Source organism: Phyllostomus hastatus, unplaced genomic scaffold, assembly GCF_019186645.2.
Source record: "Phyllostomus hastatus isolate PE091 unplaced genomic scaffold, TTU_PhHast_1.1 phas_scaffold_39, whole genome shotgun sequence".
Lineage (NCBI taxonomy): Eukaryota > Metazoa > Chordata > Mammalia > Chiroptera > Phyllostomidae > Phyllostomus > Phyllostomus hastatus.
The window spans coordinates 23,283,340-23,304,261 of NW_025334028.1; the positions used below are offsets into that span (position 1 = coordinate 23,283,340).

General features: G+C 35.0%; 1 protein-coding gene across 1 annotated transcript in view; it reads right to left on the bottom strand.

Moving 5' to 3' along the window:
* EMCN (endomucin) overlaps positions 1–20,922 on the bottom strand; it is a 91,879-nt gene that overhangs the window by 40,155 nt on the left and 30,802 nt on the right. The window contains exons 2-4 of the mRNA XM_045820195.1: positions 17,231–17,356; positions 12,900–12,977; positions 1,398–1,508 (exon numbers count right to left, since the gene is read on the bottom strand). Coding sequence (XP_045676151.1) covers positions 1,398–1,508; positions 12,900–12,977; positions 17,231–17,356 — 315 coding nt within the window. The remainder of the gene's footprint in view (positions 1–1,397; positions 1,509–12,899; positions 12,978–17,230; positions 17,357–20,922) is intronic.

A 20,922-nucleotide genomic window follows, 5' to 3' on the forward strand; every position in this document is an offset into this window, starting at 1 on the left:
CTCTCCATTGAATTAGATATTTAATTTCCCACAGAAAATGTTTTGTATTTCAGTGTATAAATCTTACACATCTATGGTCAAATTTATTTCTATATATCTTGCTGTTTCTCATGCAATTGTAAATGGCATTATTTCCTTAACTTTAATTTTGAATTGCCATTGTTAATATATAGAAATATCATTTATAGTTATATCTCATATGCTGTAATACAAAGTATTCTTTATTAATTCTAGTAGTTTTAGTAGTTTCTTGGAATTTTCTGCACAGATGATGATGTAGTCTGCTAAGAAAAACTGTTTTGTTTTCTCCTTTCTAATCTGGGTAAATGGTCCTAGCTATCTGTTTGTGTCTCCATGTGTCTGTCTATCTATCACCTTATTGTACTATCTAGAATCTTTGGTTATAATTTTTAACAGAAGTGGTGACAATGGACATCTTTGCTATGTTCCAGATCTTAAGAGAAAAACTTTAAGTTTTTCACTATTAAGTATGGTGTTTGCTGTATGTTTTTTATTAATGTCCTTTATCAGTTTGAGAAAGTAACTATTTATTTCTTATTTTGTGAGGGTTTTAATTATTAGTGTTTGTTAAATATTGTCAATATTTTTATACCTACTGATTTGACTAATATGGTATATTATGTTATTTCATTTTCATATGCTAAACCAAGCTTGCATTCCTGGATAAATCCCACTTAATCGTAATTTTATATCCCTTTTTATATGTCATTAAGTTTGGTTTGCTAATATTTTATTAAGGACATTTGAATCTATATTTATGAGGGATTTGGCAAGTCAAGTTTTCTTGACTTGCTTTTCCTTTTTATTATTTTTTAGCTTTGGTAGTAGGGTAATACTGGCCTCAGATCTTTATTTATGTACTTTTCCCTCTTCTACTTCATGAAAGAATTTGAAAATAATTGTTTCATTTCTTTTGAAAATAATTTATAGAATTCACATGTGAACACATCCTGTATGGAGTTTGCTTCATGGAACAATTTTAAATTTCTAATGCAGTATCTATAAATGTTTTAGATCTTTTCAGATTTATTATCATTTTGAGTCAGTTTTAGCAATTTGTTGCTTCTAAGAATTTTCTCACTTATCAAAGTTGTCTAATTCATAGGCCCAGTTCATGTTTTTTATTGTGCCAGATACCACAGGTGACTGCCCACCCTTGAACTGATCTTCATTGGCACGCAGCCATTTGTGGCTGTGGAGGGGTAGAGTGTCACTGTACAAACCAACACTGCCAAATGGTTGTCTCATTTGGCAGAGACTAGGAGAGAATTTGGGGAAAGCATGACTCTTCAGTAGCAGTGGTCTAGAAAAACATTCTGAGTCTAATTCTATCTAACATGCTAGTTTAACATTTCAGCACAAATTCTTATACTTACTTTTGTCTTGTGCACTTTGTAATGTTGAAACAGTACTTGGAAGTGAAAGATTTCTCACTGTTACAGTTGCGGTGGTCAAGTTTTTCATCACGACACCATTGGTTGTAGCTCCTAATTATGTAAAAAGAATCGACAGCCATCAGAGGTATAATCAACCACAAAATAGTCTCATTAGTGTCCATATTAACATCCAGTTATAACACAAAGATTAATTACTGAAAGTCTTCTAATCAAGATTTAGAAATTGAACATTTTCATGTGTACCTTTTAGTGATCCAGTTAAAAATAAGAGGCACATTAGACTCTCCTATATGTTTGCAATAGGTTACTCATTTAAGTATAATAGTAATCCTATGAGTTAAATAATAATTATGATAATAATTTCATCTAAAAATCTCAGAAAAGACTTCCAATCAAGATGGAGGTATAAATAGATACACTTTACATCCTCGCACAACCAAAAGAAAGACAATGACAGATTTAAAAACAAAAAGTAACCAGAACTGCCAGAAAATTGAACTGTATGGAAGTCTGATAACCAAGGAGTTAAAGAAGAAACATTCACTCAGACTGGTTGGAGGGGTGGAAATTGGTAGCTGAGCTGGAGAGGACGCATAGCAAGGTGGTGGCTGGAGTACCTGGCAGGTGAGCTGGGAACTTCCACACTTGTATGTGGTTAAACTGGAAAAAACAACTGTGGAACAAGACAAACTGCACAACCCAGGGTTTCAGTGTGGGCAAAAAGAGCATCAAAACCTCTGGCTGTGGGGGTTGAGGCAGAGGGAGAAACTCTCAGGCTCACAAGAGAGTTTGTTGGAGAGACCCACAGGGTTCTAGAAAAAACACAAACCCACCCACCTGGGAATCAGTCCCAGAAAGGCTCAATTTGCTTGTGGGTAGGGGGGGAAGTGACTGAAAGCCAGGTAAGAGCCAAGCAAGTGCCTTTGATTTTTCTTGGATCCCTCTCCCACATACAGCACTTCAATGCAGCCATGTGGGTTGCCCACATGGTGGATTCCTAAGGCTCCACCCCTTACTATGTAACAGGTAAGTCCAGCCAAACAAAAAAATGTGGCCCAAATGAAAGAACAGATCAAATCTCTAAATATAAAACTAAACCATGAAGAGATAGCCAACCTATCAGATGCACAGTTCAAAACACTGGTAATCAGGATGCTCACAGAAATGGCTGACTATTGTCACAAAATAGAGGAAAAAGTGAAGGCTATGCAAAGTGAAATAAAGAAAAATATACAGGTAACCAACAGTGAAAAGAAGGAAACCAGGACTCAAATCAACGATTTGGAGCAGAAGGCAAAATTAAACATTCAACAAGAACAGAATGAAGAATAAAGAATTCAAGAAAATGAGGAGAGGTTTAGGAACCTCTGGGACAACTTTCAAAGTTCCAATATCTGAATCATAGGGGTGCCAGAAGAAGAGGAAGAGAAAGAAATTGAAAACTTGTTCAAAAAAATAATGAAGGAGATCTTCACCAATCTGGCAAAGGAAAATAGACTTCCAGGAAGTCCAAGAAGCTCAGAGAGTCACATAGAAGTTGGACCAAAGGAAGCACACACCAAAGTACATCATGATTACATTGCCCAAGATTAAAGATAAGGAGAGAATATTAAAGGCAGCAAGAGAAAGGGAGACAGTTACCTATAAAGGAGTTCCCATAAGGCTATCAACTGATTTCTCAAAAGAAACCTTATAGTCCAGAAGAGCTGGAAAGAAGCAATCAAAGTCATGAAAGGAGAGGACCTACATCCAAGATTACTCTATCCAGCAAAGCTTTCATTTAAATGGAAGAGTGGATAAAGTGCTTCCCAGATAAGATCAAGTTAAAGGAGTTCATCATCACCAAGCTCTTATTATATGAAATATTAAGGGGACTTATTGAAGAAAAAGATGATCAAAACTATGAACAGTAAAATGACAACAAACTCAAAACTACCAACAATTGAACTTAAAAAACAAAAACAAAGTAAGCATACAACTAGAACAGGAACAGAATCACGGAAATAGAGATCACATGGAGGGTTATCAGAGGGAAGGGGAATTGGAGAGAATGGGGGAAAAGGTACAGGGAATAAGAAGCATAAATGGTAGGCATAAAATAGACAGGGAAAGGTTAAGAATAGTATGGGAAATGATTATATGTATGACCCATGGACATGAACTAAGAGGGAGGAATGCTAATGGGTGGGGGTACAGGGTGGAGGGGAATAAAGGGGGGAAATAAATGGGGCACATGTAATAGCATAATCAATAAAATATATTTAAATAAGACTCAGTAAAGTTAAATAATTTCCCCACAGTCTCATAACTTGTAGCAGGAGAGAGCCAAGACAAGAGTCCAAGTTTTTGTGATGCAAAAGGTAATCACTCAACTACCCTAGAAAGGGGATGATAAGGAAGTAGTAACAGCGGAATATGGTACCATGGTTCCCATGTTGTATGAGAAATAATTTTTAGGTAGGCGTACTAGCCATAAGGAGGAGGATCACGGGATAAATAAAATAATCTTTTAATTATACTTTGTTCATTTTTAAAAAGAAAATTAACAACAAAAATAAGCTGAACTTTCAAAAATAACATTGGAGTAAGTCTACTTGAAACAATCTGTATTTGCACACATCTTATAAAAACAAAGTGATTAATGCCCTTCAGCCTTTTTTACTAACATTGGGTTAGTAAAGAAAAACATGTATGCTGGTTAGTACATGCTTAGGGTTAGCTAGATAAGATGTTGGCCAGAAATGGGGGGGGAAGTGATTTAATAGATTTTTATCAAGAAAGTAGGTTGGAACCTGGAATTGCTGGGGCCTTCCAGAAATGCCAGTTTCCATTCTATAGCATAAGCACCATTCATGTAATGCAAACCCTTAGTGCCGTTGAGAGATTTATGCTAGAGAAATTAATAGTTTGCAAGAAAACTTCACAGGCAGTGGGTAAATATGTCTTCACACAAAAAGCCTTCAGGAATTGGCATGCGAACAAAGGTAAAATAAATTCAAACATAAGCTACATCATTAACACTGCATATGAGAAAGGACAAGTGGCAATGGGCATAAACTTCAGAGACATCTCGAAGTACTCAACTGAGAGGGAAATACTTGAGGAAGTAAAGAAAAGTCTTTTTTTTTAAGATTTTATTTATTTATTTTTAGAGAGGGAAGGGAGAGAGAGAGAGAGAGAGATCAATGTGCGGTTGCTGAGGGTTATGGCCTGCAACCCAGACATGTACCCTGGTTGGGAATTGAACCTGGGACACTTTGGTTCCCAGCCCGCGCTCAATCCACTGAGCTACACCAGCCAGGGCTGAAAAGTCTTTTTGTAGCAGGAGGGCAGAAGCTGACATCTGTAATAGCGTGGAATTGGGAAGGTCACGCAAGGTGCAGAAACTCAGTACTTGAGGATAGAGACCCATGTGGGGGTAAAGATTTTTTTTTTAAACTGAAAGCATTTCTTTTTTTTTTTTTAAGATTTTATTTATTTTTAGAGAGGGAAGGGGGGAGGGAGAGAGAGAGAGAGAGAGAGAGAGAGAGAGAGAGAGAGAGAGAGAGAGAGAGAGAGAGAGACATCAATGTGTGGTTGCTGGGGGTTCTGGCCTGCAACCCAGGAATATACCCTGGCTGGGAATCGAACCTGGGACACTTTGGTTCCCAGCCCGCACTCAATCCACTGAGCTACGCCAGCCATGGCTGGGGGTAAAGATTTTGCTTGTCACTAGAATTAAAAAAGAAAGCTTGGAAAACATGAGAACAGGAGATTCTCTTTAGAAATCTTTGGAGAATAATTCTTCTGTTAAGCTAAAATTGGAAAACATGAAAAAGATACTCTAACGGTCTAACAAATTTCTTAGTATAAAGTAGACCCAATAATCTTGGCAATAGGGGTAGAATATATAGCTAAGAAAGACATGAGGAGCTGCCAGATGAGAAAAATACAAACAAAACAGTAGGATAATAATGGAAGAGCTGACTGAGGATGCAACACCAAAGATCTTGCTTAGAGAACTACCTGTTATTGATATGGAATACACTTCACAAATGAGAGTAGACTTAGAGTCCACACTCACTTCAGGAGAGGCTGTCAATGGTACAGTTAGTCAGTGGAAGGAATCCTGAATGCTTCCAGTTAGGCAATAGAAAGAATCTCAAATGCTTTAAAGGCAATCAAAATATTTTAAAATATCCATAGTGGACCTACAATGAAGAGAAGAAAAGACACAGAGAATAATGCTGCCAGACTTGTAAATTCTTAAATTTTACTGGTATAGGAATATGTTTCAATTCCTAGTCTCAGGAGAGGGGAAAAATGGGTGACTGACACATATTAATATATAAGAATCATAGCCCTGTATTAATGTCTTATTGGAAAAATTGTCCTCCTTGCATTATGAGTTGACACATAGAAGATTCTGAACTCTTGCCAAAAAGTATCTGTCACATCAGAGAAAGAAGAAAACCAATCTTGAAGCTATTCTCCACACTTATATGGTTTGCTTTGTTTTCCATCTGGCCATTTTTTCTATCTGGCTATTTCTCCCCAGATACCACTATGTATCTGCTTTGGTTTACAGCAGCAATTTTCAACCTTTTTTTAATCTCATGACACACATGATCTAATCCACAAAATTCTGTGGCACACCAAAAAATATATATTTTTTCTATCTGACAAAAATAAGTATAATTTTTGATTCATTCCCACCTTATGGCTATTGTTTTGTTGGCTGTTGTCATTTTTTTAACTTGACAATCTAGGGGAAAAGAGGTCAGTGCCCCTGACTAAATAGTTGGGTATTGCATGTTTCAAAAATTCTTGCTGCACACCAGTTGAAAATGCTAGTCTCCAGGTTCATGTTGCATTGTAAGTCAAGGTAATAATAATGTATTAGCTTTGACAAACATTATTTTAGTTGAGAAATATTAATTTATATTGCAACATTAAGATAATATTGACTTTATTTTTAGGATTTGTGTTTTTGAAATTCATGCTTAGAATTAAAACAATTCTAAGAACTTTGTTTTAGCTGAAATATATGCAAGACAAAATATAAATAATTTTTAATCCACATTTGAATTGGAATAAGGAAAATCTAGCATAAGAGATACTTGAGAGAGACACATCAATACTAGAGTATAAGTACAGAGAAAAGGGATTGAGGCTGTTTTATAATTATCTTGAAAATACTAATATGGGATTCATCTTGTGTATTTTGGGAGATTACATTTTGGGGAGGAAGCTTTAAGTGTAAACATTAGTTACATTAGAAATTTAAGGTGTATTTACAACAGATTGACTTGAAAGGGAGGGATTATGGAGTTAAATTTTTCAGGGAAGGAAATTAAGCAGCTTAATTCTTCTGAAATTATATGATTTAATTTATAGTAATTTTTATAGTCAAATTATTTGAAGCTGCATAGATTTTAAAATCAAAGAAATGTCTGTGGTAGAATTACTAAGATTTGAAAAAGTGTTAGTGTGCCTTGTAAAACCCTAGGGAAGAGTATTTTCTTAAATAATTTCCCAAGAACCTACATTTTCAGGGATCACTTTATGGATTAGTATTCCCTAGAAATTCTGTCCCCACGACAACATGGGTAGTCCAGGATAAATTAATTAAATTAATGTCCTGATTTATTTCACAGACTTCTGGGGTACTATTAAAGAACCACTCATAAAAAGATTGTGAGGAGCATAAATGTGTGTGCCAATGGTCCAGGGAGATGTGTCAGAGGGTGCTAAAGACTTAGAAGAGAAGCTTCTTAAGGTTTAGATTAGATTCTCTTGATCTCCTCCCTTGAAGTGAAAATCAATGCCCCAGACTATGTATGAGTTTAAATGTTAAGCTGAAGAGAAAAAAATAAAAAATAATAATAAAAGAGATGTGAAGGAGTGTAGGCCAAACACTGGAGCAATTCAAGAATTTAAGACCGCATCTCTTTTAGTCCTTCCCTCCTTCGGGACCAGGCTATAAAAGAATTTCAAAGTTTTTGAAGAAAACAAAATGGTCCTGTTAGAGAAATATAGGTAAGTTTTACAAATTATGACTCTTGGTGGGAGACAAGAAGAGTTTTATTTTAATGTAAATTTTATATATATTTTTCCATATCATTTACATGGGGGTTAAGTTCATGGCCCACTGTTCTCCCTCTTGCAAGACCACTTAGAACCTAAGTGTAACCGCAAGGCAGGGGAGCCAGAACAGACCACTGAAAGGCTCCCTACCACTGAGGCATTGCTAACAGGTGTTTAGGTGTCTCCAGTTCTGTCCATCATTTAACCCAGTTTACCAAGGTAAGTTCATATAGGAATTTGGGATGGATCCTAGGCCAGGAATAAAGTTGTACTTAGAGGTGCTATTTGCATATGTAACCCAGAAATGAGATGTATTGGAGTAGTTTAGTGACTTCACAGGAATCTAGTAGTTTGGGATTCTTTTTCAAACCTTTGTTCCTCCTTATAGACTTCACTAACAAGTAGATGTTGACTTTCCACTTCCTTAAAATCTATTTTAATTGTGTTTCTTGGAGCCAGAGAATATATTGGTAGGAGCTTCTCCTTTATTTTCTCTTATTATCTAGTGGTCCTATTTACTTACAAGTTTTTATATATCAGTGAATAATACCAATGATGCTTATAGGGACATTAAAAGCTTCTGGAACATTTGAGTTGCTCTTTTGAAAACTGTGGTTCACAACAACTGCACAGTGGGGTACCGAAAGGGGGACTTTTCACCTGGACTTATTTAGTCTTTTGTAAACACAATTCTAAAAAGTTGTTGTTGTGTGTGCATGTTAAGTTGCTTGCATTTGAAGCAGTAACTTAAAAGAAATAACCATCCATAGCAGGCTGGCAATGTCTCCAAAGGGATAGCCTGAAAGCGGGGAAAAAGAAGAGCATGTACCAAAAACAGAAACAAACAAACAAATATTTACAGAATTTGGTGACCACTTTGTGGAGGGAGAAAAAGAAAAGCTGTGTGAGTCTTATTAATACCTGAAAGGATCACTATTTAATAGCCAAATGATGAATTGAGATTAAAATAATATCAATTCATTAAGAAATAGTTGGTTATGAATTTGTTAAGTAGAAAGAAAAATTTGAAGTTAAAGGACCAAATTTCAAATTCAAAATTGTTATTATAAATTTTTTTTAAAAATTGTTATGCCAGTTTAACCTTTCTGAAACTGATATTCATGTCTTTAAATAAGTGTTTAAATAATAATATTAAACCAATCTAAAAATGATAATAAATTTTTTAAGATGAGAGTCAAATGCACTGTTTTAAAAATAGTATTTTAAAAAATTGCAAAGCCCTTGCAAGTCAGGCTTATTATGCTCTGCCTCATGAGAAAAGGATATCCATAATATTCTTTACAATAGTCTCTATACCATTTATTTTTAATTAAATTCAACTTAGCTTTAAAATTAAGTGCTTAAGAAGAGTAAACTCTGATAGACAGTAAATGCACAGAAGAAAAATATTTTTAAAAAAGATTTTATTTATTTATTTATTTTTAGAGAGGGAAGGGAGGGAGATAGAGAGAAACATCAATGTGTGGTTCTTGGGGGTCATGGCCTGCAACCCAAGCATGTACCCTGACTGGGAATTGAACCTGCGACACTTTAGTTTGCAGCCCGCACTCAATCGACCGAGCTATGCCAGCCAGGGCTAGAAGGAAAATATTTTTAAAAAACTTAGTAGGGAGGAATTAATAAATATGTAGATGTTAAGCAATGCAATCGTAAAAAACAAATTGGTCAATAAGTAAATTACAAGGGATATTAGAAAACACTTTGAGATGAATGAACATGAATATGTAGTATATGGAAATGTATGAAATATAGCAAAAATAGCACTGAGAGGGAAATGTATTGGTGTAAACCAATGATTATTAAAGAAGAAAGAAGATTTTAAATCAATATCCTAACCTTCCAACTTAAGAATTTAGAAATAGAAGAGCAAACTAAACTAATGGGAACAAAAGGAAAGAAATAATAAATATTAGGGAGGAAGGAAGTATAACAGTAACAGAAATCAATAAAATGAAGTTATTTTTTAAAGATCAAAGAAGTTGATAAACTTTTAGTTGGACTAACAAAAAGAGGACACAGATTACTAAAAGAATGAATTAAATTGAGGACATTACTATCATCTTAACAAAAATAAGAAGGATTATAAGGCAATGCTATGAACAACTGTGTACCAACAAATTAGAGAAGCTAGAGGAAATGGACAAATTCTTAGCAAATGAACAACTAGATAAGTAAGTCAAGAAAAAATAGAAAGTCTGAATAGACCTATAACAGATAAAGAGGTTGAGATACAAACTTTCTTCACAAGTAAAATACAAGGACCAGATAGCTTTACTGGTAAATTCTGACAAATGTTTAAGGAACAACTCTTCATAAATGCTTCCAAAAATTGGTAGAGAAGGGAATACTTCCCAATTCATTCCATGAAGCTAGCACTAACCTCATAACCAAATCAGACAAAAACATCACAAGAAAAAAACCCCACAAAACCACAAACCTATATCTCATAAGTGTAGACACAAAAATATTTACAAAATAATACAAGTCATATCCAGCTATATACATATAAAAAACATTATATGCAATGACCATGTGGGATTTATCCAGGAATGAAAGCTTGTTCAGCATACAGAAATCAATATCATATTAACAAAACAAGACATAAAAATCACATAATAATCTCAATATAGTAAGATAACATATAAGACACAATCCAATGTCTTATAAGAACACTCAACCAACTACTAATAGAAGAATATTTCCTCAGCCTGATAAAGGACATCTGTGAAAAACCCACAATAACATCATAGTTAATGATTAAAGACTAAAGGCATTCCCTTATAATTAGGAACAAAACAAAGATACCTCCTCTCACCACTTCCATTCAAAGTTGTACTGAAGGTTCTAGCCAGGGCAGATATGCAAGAAAATAAAATAAAAACCATCCATATTAGAAATAAAGAAGCAAAATATCTCTAATTGCAGATGAATCTTGGATATAGAAAATCCTATGGAACCCCCCCCACACACACAACACATGCACAAATTGGAACCAATAAATGAGCTCAATAATGTGGCAGGGTACATTTTTACTATTTGAAAATAAATTTTATAGTAGCAATGAACAATCCAAAGTAAAATAAATAAAGTGATTCCACTTATAGCATCTTCACAATTAATTAAATATTAGAAATAAATTGAAAAGAAGAACAAGTCTTTGATACTGAAAGCTGTAAACATTACCAAAAGAAATTTGAAAAGATCTAAATAAATGGAAAAACACCTCATACTCATGGATTGGAAGAATTAAGGCTGTTAAAATGCCAACATTTCCCAAAATGATCTTCCCAAACAGATTTAATGTAATCCCTATTACAATCTCAGTTGACTTCTAGAAGAAATTGACAAATTGATTCTAAAATTTGTATGAAAATTAAAGTGATTTAGAATTGCTAAAACAATCTTGAAAAAGAAGAAAAATGTTGGAGCATTCATTTCATAACTTAATGCAAAACTGTGGTAATTAAGAGTGTATAATGCTGAGACAAGGATAAACATAAAGATAAATGGAATAAATTTGGAAGTCCAAAAAACACCCATGCATTTATAGCTGATTGATTTTCATTAAGAGTGCCAAGACAATTCAAATCAGGAAAGAATAGTCTTTTTTAAAAAATGGTATTAAGACAAATAAATAATTTCATGTGAAAGAAGGAAGCCAGACTTCTACCCTACATCATATACAAAATCAAAGACTTAAATGTAAGACCCAAAACTATAAAATTCTTAGAATACATTGGTGTAAATCTTGTGACTTGAGCAATGATTTCTTGGATTGAACCCCACTGCACAAGTGACTGACGAAAACTAGAGTGTCACCCCAAACTATGTGTCTTTGACAAAAATTTAAGTTGAAGGCAATTAAGAAACAGCAAATGCAGGAAAAGCTTCCCGTTTTCTGCCTAAAGGCAGGATATAAATTCTTTTACTGGAGACAAACCTTTATCAGCCCAGAGAAGGCACCAGAGGAATTTGCAAACAAAACTTAGTCCATTAAGTTTCCTTTCATATATTTACCTTCCTTCAGTCTGCCACCCTGGAGAGGCTTAACCATTTTTCTTTGTCCTGTCATTCTCTATTTCCCTTTCTCTTTTTTTCTTTTTACAGATTTACTGGGGTTTTTGTTGTTGTTGTTGTTGTTGTTGTTGAAGATGGGATATAAACTGAATTCTAAGCTGCTGTTCTGAGTTACTTTTGTTTTACGTTTCTCACACGATGTGCACTGCATGTGTTAATAAACTGTATTTTTTTCTTTTTTTGCTGTAAGTCTTTTTGCCAAAGTCCCCAGCTGAAAACCTAAGTTGGGTAAAGTTTTGCTTACTCTACATGACAAAAGAAAATATAAATTTTGCTCCATTAAAATTAGAGATTTTAATCCTTCAAAGGATACCATCAAGAAAATGAAAAGACAACCTATAGAATGGGAGAATGAATTTGCAAATTATCTATCCAATAGGATCTAGTTCAAAATATATAAAAAAACCTTTACAACCTAACAATAAAAAGACAAATAGCTCAATTTTAAAAAATGGGCAAGGACTTAAATAGGCATTTCTCCAAAGAAGATATACAATGGTCAATGAGAAGATTCTCAATGTCATTAGTCATTAGGAAAATGTAAATCAGAACCACAATGAGATACCACTTCACAGCCCCTGGAATGGCTATGATGAAAAAGACAGACAACAATATCGGTTAGAAAATAGAGAATTTTTACTCTCATACATTTCTGGTGGAAATGTAATAAAACACAGCTCTTCTGGAAATCAGTTCCTCAAAAACTTAGACATAGAACTACTACATGGTAACTCAGCACTTCAAGGTATACACCCAAGAGAAATGAAAATGCATGGTCACACAAAAACTGGTAAACAAATATTCTTAGCAGAATTATTTATAAGAGCCAAAATGTAGAAATGGCCCAAATGTCCACCAGTGAATAAATAGATCAATGAAATCTAGTTAGTAATCCATATAATGAAATATTATTCAGTCATAGAAAAGAATGAGCTACAGAAAGATGCTACAGCATGGATGAACCTAAGAACATTATACCAAGTGGAAGAAGCAAGGCACAAAAGGTCATAGATTATGTGATTCTATTTACATGAAATTTCTAGAATAGGCAAATCTATAGAGACAGAAAGTGGGTTAGTGACTGCCAGGAGCTAATGAAAGCTGGGAGTAGCAAGTGATTATTAACAAATACAGGGTTTCTTTCTGGGGTGATGAAAATATTCTGGAATTGGATAGTGGTGATGGTTATACAATCTTGTGAATATACTAAAAACACTGAATTCTGTACTTTAAAAGTATATACAGTATGGTATATGACATTATGGTGTGCAAATTATACATAGAAAGAAAGTGGTGGCAAAACACATTATTACTCACCTTCACCTTTAGCTGTAGTGATTATTGAAGTAACCGTTGGCAGCGGAGGTGTTTGTATGGATTCTTTGTTAGTTGTTCCTAGTTTGAGAAGATAGATGACATTATTATTAATCACAATTTCATCTCACCTGCCAAGGAGTAAATAAAAGTCAGTCAAATCTGGAGGTGGACTGTAATCCGTCTATAGAGGTGCTGGATAAGTGTTTGCCTATCTTTATTTTGCGCATTTTCCAGCTCCATTTGTCCAAAATGGGAAATGTAAGTACTGAATACTTGGCTGGCCCTATGGAAACACACACATATACATACATGTACACACACACATTTTTCTATTAGAGGCCCCAAAGGAAGTTTTTACTACAGTTTGTTACCTGAGGATCTTAAAATGTGCCAAAAATATTATTATAAAAACAAATGATTTTCCCATGGGAAAAATGACCTGGTCAATAGGACCTGAGAATAACATACCCCTTTTTTTTGTGAATCACATTTCATTTTGTTGATTTAAGACTGAAATTTCAGGTTTATTATTGTATTTTAGAAGTTCAGTTTATGATAATCAGTGTCTGCAAAATGTTGGTTTTCAATTTTGTCCATTAGCCTTCGATACAAATTTAGGAAGGGATCAAGTCCTGTCTCTCTAATTGGATAAACCTCCTGAGAGCAAGCCCTGCTCTGGGCAGAGCTCTGTCCATCACCTTTGCCATCATTGCAAGGGTTTCCATCTTAATTGCACATTTTTCACTTTTCTGATGTTAAATTTTTTGCCATTTTCAGGAGAAAGAAAATATACATGCTTTAGAATACCCATAAGCACTATAGCTCTGACTGGTATGGCTCAGGGGTTGAGCATCATCCTGCAAACTGAAAGGTCATCAATTTGATTCCTGGTCAGCGCACATGCCCAGGTTGTGGGCCAGGTCCCTGGTTGGAGGCATGCGAGAGACAACTGATTGATGTTTCACACATCGATGTTTCTCTAGCTCTATTTCTCCCTCCTTTCCCTTCTCTCTAAAAATTAATAAGATCTTTTAAAAAAGATTTTATTTTTACTTATTTTTAGAGAGAGGGGAAGGGAAGCAGAAAGAGAAGGAAAGAAACATCAATGTGTGGTTGCCTCTCACACACCCGCTACTGGGGACCTGGTCCACAGCTCACGCATGTACCCTGACTGGGAATTGAACCAGCAATGCTTTGGTTTGCAGGCCAGTACTCAATCCACTGAGTTATACCAGCCAGGGATTTCTCTTTTTAAAACATTTTATTTTATTTTTAGAGAGGGGGGAAGGGAGGGAGAAAGAGAGGGAGAAAAAAATCAATCAGTTGTCTCTCACACACCCCCAACTGAGAACCTGGCCTGTAACCCAGGTACTTGCCTGACTGAGAATCAAACTTGAGACCTTTCAGTTTACAGGCCAGTACTCAATCCACTGAGCCACAGCAGCCAGGGCAATGAGTAAGATCTTAAAAAAAGAATACATGTTTACACTATTAAATCAGGTGTCTTTTGACCTTTGGAAAAATAATCTGATTGGGAAGCTTTACAAAGAAAATAAAGGAGCTTCTCCATAGCATGCTTTTTTTGTTGTTAAAACTTTTAGTGTAATTAAAATGACCATGCTGGTCATGAGGATGAGGGGAATATGGAATCACTTCACTATAGATATACCTTTTGTGATATTATTGTGTAATCTAAAGATAGTTATTTTAGAGGATGATATATTGTATAAAACTCCCCAATATGTAAATCCTCTCACAGGACTCAAGAAAACATCTATACTGGTACACTGCTTAGAATATGAGAATTCAAGACAAATTTCTCATCACTTTCATTATTTGTGTATTAATTATATTGCTTTTAGGATCATGGGCAATGCCCAGTATAAGTAGTTCAACTTCCTTACACCCTAATATAAAAATGCTGATGAAGTAAGCCAGACAGAAAGCAGTATCTTTCTCTGCCTTCCTTCCCTTCTCATTTTCCTATAGACATCATGGACCCCCAGCTGCCTGATGGCCTCATCCATCCGAGCCACCATGCCAGACTTTCTGTTGCCCATCCTGTGTCAGAGCAGACTGTGGCCACAGAGCCTACCTTTCCTCCTTCATCTGCCTCCCACCACTGCTCTTCCAGCTGCCCTCCTGAGAGACTCCAGAGTGGACTCATTTCCTTCCCCTCTTCACTGCTAAATTCAAGGTTACTATATTTTTAACCCTTAAATATTAGGTGATTCTAATATTTTTAATCCAAACAAATATTAGATGATTCTAAGACATTATTATTAACTTCAGGGATTTCATAATGACATTGTAGCTATGTAATAAATTGTCCATATTTTTGAGATGCACATTTAGTATGTAGATGTAAAACAGCATAAAGTCTGGATTCCATTCAAAATATTTTATAACCAAATAAAAAGAGAGAAGTGAAAGAAAAAGAAAGAAGAAGAAAGGAAAAGAAAGAAGAAGAAAGGAAAAGAAAGAGGGAGGGAAGACAAAAAATGAAACAAATGTGGTAAAATCTTGGTTTTGGGAAATGAGCATATTGATATTAATTAATAGCACTCTCTACTTTAGGATTTATGTGAACACTTTTATTATGAAAGTAGAAAACAAAATTTCTCTAGCCTATTACAATTTTTACCATTGAATGTGAATAATTTAAAAGTCTTCTGGGATACTTTTGAAAAACACAGACTAGAGCTTAATTTTTGTTAAATGTGCCCATGAAAAGGAATGAGAAGTGTGAGTGTGTGTGTATGACTGTGTGTATACATACAATCTCAAGTGTTCTATGCACTTGCTTCAGGGAAGGGTGCTTCAGGGTCCCTTTAGAGAAGCCCCCAACTATAAAGGCACTAAAATGTCTCTCAGCTGTGTTTTACATGAGTAGGTACAGAGTTTCCCTTCCAAGTCAGAAACATAAGATACATTCCTGGTATGAAAAATGACAATTCTGTCTGAATTCCTTCACTGAATGTCCTTTCATTGTCTTTAACACAGTGGTTACGATTTGCGTTATTTGGATGGTGTTATGCACCACAAATCATTGTAGGCAGGGTTAGGGGTCTTCCTATTGAAACATCATGAATTCCAAGTAATTAACATAATAATTATGGAACTTCAACCTTTTGGGTCTGCATGTCAAGCCAGTATTTACTGGGGGTGCATTATTAACCCTGGAAATAGAACTGAGACAATTTTTAAAAACCATAAAAGTACATTGTGTAGGAGTGGACTGGAGGCCTCACACTTCCTGATTATGTCATTTGGAGCTTCTGTTGGTTGAAAATAAAGCCTGCACTACATTCTGGAAATAAAATTCCCTGTGGTGACCTCATTGTGTAATGCTTTCTCCTGGTTTGTAGAGAAATTCTAGGCATTTAAGGTTTCACCTTAAAATGAAACGTTTCAGAAATAATGGACTGTATTCATAATACCCTCTATGAGAATCGCCACCCCATTCAGCCCTAATTAACTAGCCCTCATGGGTCCTCAGCATATGTTTAAGTTTGGCATTAGAACAAAAGGTGAGTGAAGAATAGAGAGGCAAAGAAGACAGCTGTGGGAATTTAGTCATTCATTCATCAGGGTATGTGATTATCAGGTCTTTCTGTGAACTTACCATTCTAACCAGGTTTTCTGCCCACAGGTGATCAACAAACAATTTTATTTTTCCTCTCCATTGGTTATTGGGCCTGAGTGAGCTGCCTCATTTTATGTATGTTGCAGGATAAATAATAGAGTATTCATTGGAATGATAACCTCTTGAGTTTTTAATTCAATGATCTCAATGGCTCCTTTTACTTTTCCTGTATGGTAAGATAATTCCCTTTAATACCTAGAGCCATAAAACATGATGCCATTGTCACTCAGTCCAGTAACAATAAAGATGACATTGTTACTGAAAACTATAAATTAAAGCCGTAATCAGCTTGATAAAACTAACAAAATCAGCTTGTTATTAGTATAGTTCTGCCTTGTCAGCTGTGCTGCTTAAGTGGAGAACTAAAACATTTAGGAAGATATTTTTATGATTTAGGAAATGGTGATTTTATTCTACTCTAAAAATAAACTTTGTGTATGTAACCTTCATAATAGGATAATTCTCCAACAGGAAGTGATCCAAGGGGACATTATCAAAGAAGCCTACTGAGATCTCAGGGTTCTGTATCCAATCCAAAATAACATGAACTTCAAAATAGTAAAGTAGCACAGAACTTCATAATAGATATAAGGTCCCAAATTATTTTCCTGTGATTAAATTACATAGGTGGTACTAATTTTATTTGTTAAAGTTAAGAGTAAATTTCACTAAGTGTTTACCCTACCGTTGGGAGATGTTCCAGCTGTTGATGTTGTAACATTTGGTGATGACGACTTTGCGACTTGCATGGAAAAAGATGCTTCTGTTGTAAAAGGTGTTGCTGAGGTTAATGCAGGAGTGGTTTGATTATCTGAAAAAGTAAATTGTGTTGAAGCAGTTACATTAAAATTCATATTTATTTTGCCAAATCTCAGACTATTACATTTAAATAAAATAAACTATATGTGTGTTGCTGCTAACCCAGTCAGTAGGGCATGAGTTTGAAATTAATTTTCTGATTGTTATGAATTCAGTCTTGAGGTTATTATTCACTCACAACCCCATCTGCTTTTCACCAATGACATGAATTTTCAGGATGGCTGGAAGGAGCAGTCTGTGGGTCTGAAACAAAATAGTGTCTGAAAAAACTAGTAAGGAACGAATGTGTGAATTTGAAACGACTATTTTTAAGTCAACTAAACTAATGTCAGCTGAAAAAATTAAAGTGGCACTCTCTGGGCAGTGGATATTTTACTAAATATTTGCAATATTCAACATGCTTAAAGTTTTGGTCATTAAGCCACCATAAATCTGCATTTTCAAATGGTTTATTTCTCTAAACTGTAACAACCAAAGGCATAGAAATAAAAGCAATTGTGATCTATATTATTTATTTACTTTTTTAGAATATATTTTATTGATTATGCTATTACAGTTGTCCCATTTTTCCCCCTCTTTATTCCCCTGCCCCCTGCACCCCTCTTCCACCAGCATTCCCCATCTTAGTTCATGTCCGTGGATCACACATATTCTTTGCTTCTCCATTTCCCATACTATTCTTAACCTCCCCCCTGTCTATTTTGTTATCTATAATTTATGCTACCTATTCCCTGTACCTTTTCTTCCATTATCTCCCATCCCCCTCCCTGCTGATAACCCTCCATGTGATGTCCATTTCTGTGATTCTGTTCCTGTTGTAGTTGTTTGCTTACTTTGTTTTTGTTTTTGTATTTTTAGGTTCGCTTGTTGATAGTTGTGATTTTGTTCTCATTTCACTGTTTGTATTTGTGATCTCCTTTTTCTTAGATAAGTCCATTTAATATTTCAAATAATAAGGGCTTGGCGATGATGAATTCCTTTAACTTGATGGTATCTGGGAAACACTTTATCTGCCCTTTCATTCTAAATGAGAGCTTTGCTGGATAGAGTAATCTTGGATGTAGGTCCTTGCCTTTCATGACTTGGAATACTTCTCTCCAGCCTCTTCTTGCCTGTAAGGGTTGTTTTTTTTTTTGTTTTTGAGAAATCAGCTGATATTCTTCTGGGAATTACTTCATAGGTAACTGTCTCCTTTTCCTTGCTGCTTTGAAGATTCTCTCCTTATTTTTAATCTTGAATAATGTAATTATGATGTGCCTTGGTGTGTGCTTCCTTGGGTGCAACTTCTGTGGACTCTCTGAGCTTCCTGGACTTCCTGGAAGTCTATTTCCTTTGCTAGGCTGGGGAAGTTCTCCTTTATTATGTTTTCAAATAAGTTTTCAATTTATTTCTCTTCCTCTTTTCCTTCTGGCACCCTTATAATTTGGATGTTGGAATGTTTAAAGTTGTCCCAGAGGATCCTGAGCCTCTCATTTTTTTGAATTCTTCCTCATTTGCTTCTGGTTGAATGATTGTTTCTTCCTTCTGGTCCAAACCATTGATTTGAGTCTCCGTTTCCTTCCCATCACTGTTGGTTCCCTGTGCATTTTCCTTTATTTCACTTTTCATAGCCTTCACTTTTTCCTCTATTTTGTGACCACACTCAACCGTTTCTGTGAGTATCCTGGTTACCAGTGCTTTGAACTGTGCATCTGATAGGTTGGCTATTTCTCCGTTGCTTAGTTGTATTTTTTCTGGAGTCTTGATCTGTTCTTTCATTTGGGCCATATTTTTTGTCTGGGTACACCTGTTATGTAGTAAGGGATAGAGCCTTAGATGTTCACCAGGGTGGGGCAACCCATGTCACTGTGTTGTGATGCTGTATGTGGTGGTGGGGGGGTTCCGACGCAAAGGTCTGACCACCCACTCTGCCAGCCACTGCCTCTCCTATTCCTCCAGAGGAGGACCACTGTGCTGCAAGTCCTCACCACCTGAGCTGCTGGTCTTAGCCCCTTTACCAGTTTGGATGAATGTTTCTTTTTTAACTCCTTGGTTGTGGGACTTCCATACAGTTCAATTTTGATTGGCAGTTCTGGTTATTTTTTGTGTTTAAATTTGTGTTGTCCTTCTTTTGGTTGTGTGAGGAGGCAAAGCGTATCTACCTATGCCTCAGTATTAGCTGGAACTATATTTACTTTTAACAATTCTGTTTTGGCAGTAGAAAGTCAATATTTTATAATAATTCTTAGAACTCCCATTGAAATTTATTACTTTTTCAGAGTGAGGTAGGAGTTAATTCTCAGTGATTTATGAAAATTTTTTTTCACATAATATTGTGATTTATTAGCATTTATACAATCTTTTAATCCTCTATTTTGTTATTCTTATCTCTGTACACTCACTGTTAGTTTGAGTATCAAAAAACAACAAACAAATGTCTACAGAGGACTTAGAACAAATATTCGTGTCCATAGAAGTCATTATTTTCATGTTGTAGAGTCAATGGAATACACTGCAGCATTTAGTTTGGAGGATGGATTCTGAATAACAAAGACATATTCAAGTCCTGAACTAGCTATGTCATTTTAGTAAATGTATGTTATCAGTATGACTTCCCAGATTTAAATTTCATCCAAAATTTTTCTCTTTGAAATATTAAATGTCAACTGTAATTAAAAAATTTTAAATATTAAAAAATAAGATATGTAGCCTGGTATTATAATTGAGCATTTTACATTTCAAAAATAGTACAATTTAAATATTGTCTTTGGGCATATTAAAATAATTGTAATCATTTAAAATGTAGATCTAAACTCATCAATTATAACTTTTGTTACATTAAAATATATTGTGTTAACTTCTTCAGTTATAGTGAATAAAAATAAAGTTAATTCTCTTTGAATATAGGAAATACCAATAATCTTTCATGTCAGTGAAAAGCAATATTTCAGATGCCATGAGATAAGGCATATGTCCTGTTTCACTTTATAGCATCCATTTTCAACCTTTTTCATCTCATGGTACACACAAACTAATTACTAAAATTCTGTGGCACACCCAAAAATACATTTTTGTCAATCTGACAAGAAAAGTTATCATTTTGATTCACACTGGATGGCTATTGTTGTATTGGCTATTGTCATTTTTTATTTGAAAATCTAAGGGAAAAGAGATACCCTGATTCTATAGTTAGGTATTGCATGTTTTAAAATTCTTGTGGCACATTGGTTGAAAATTACTGCTTTATAGTTTTGAGGTGCTTAGAAGTGTTAGTGCTTAGTACCAACTTTGTTTATAGACATTGCACAGAAATTGCTTGATGTATTCAGCATATATAGATGTGTTCAGTGCATACAGAAGTGACGAAATTACTTTCTTCACAGGATTTATGGAAATCTAGTCTAAAACTTTTTTTGCCTCTTGGCAGTGAAATAGTTTGTGAAAAACTTCACACCATTGGTGTAGCCCCACTCCCTCCCATAGTATTCATCATGGAGAAATAACATAGCATGGGTGAGGTTATCTTCTGTTAGTCATTTTGTTCTTACTATTTTTCTTTTTCTCCTAGAGTCCATGATG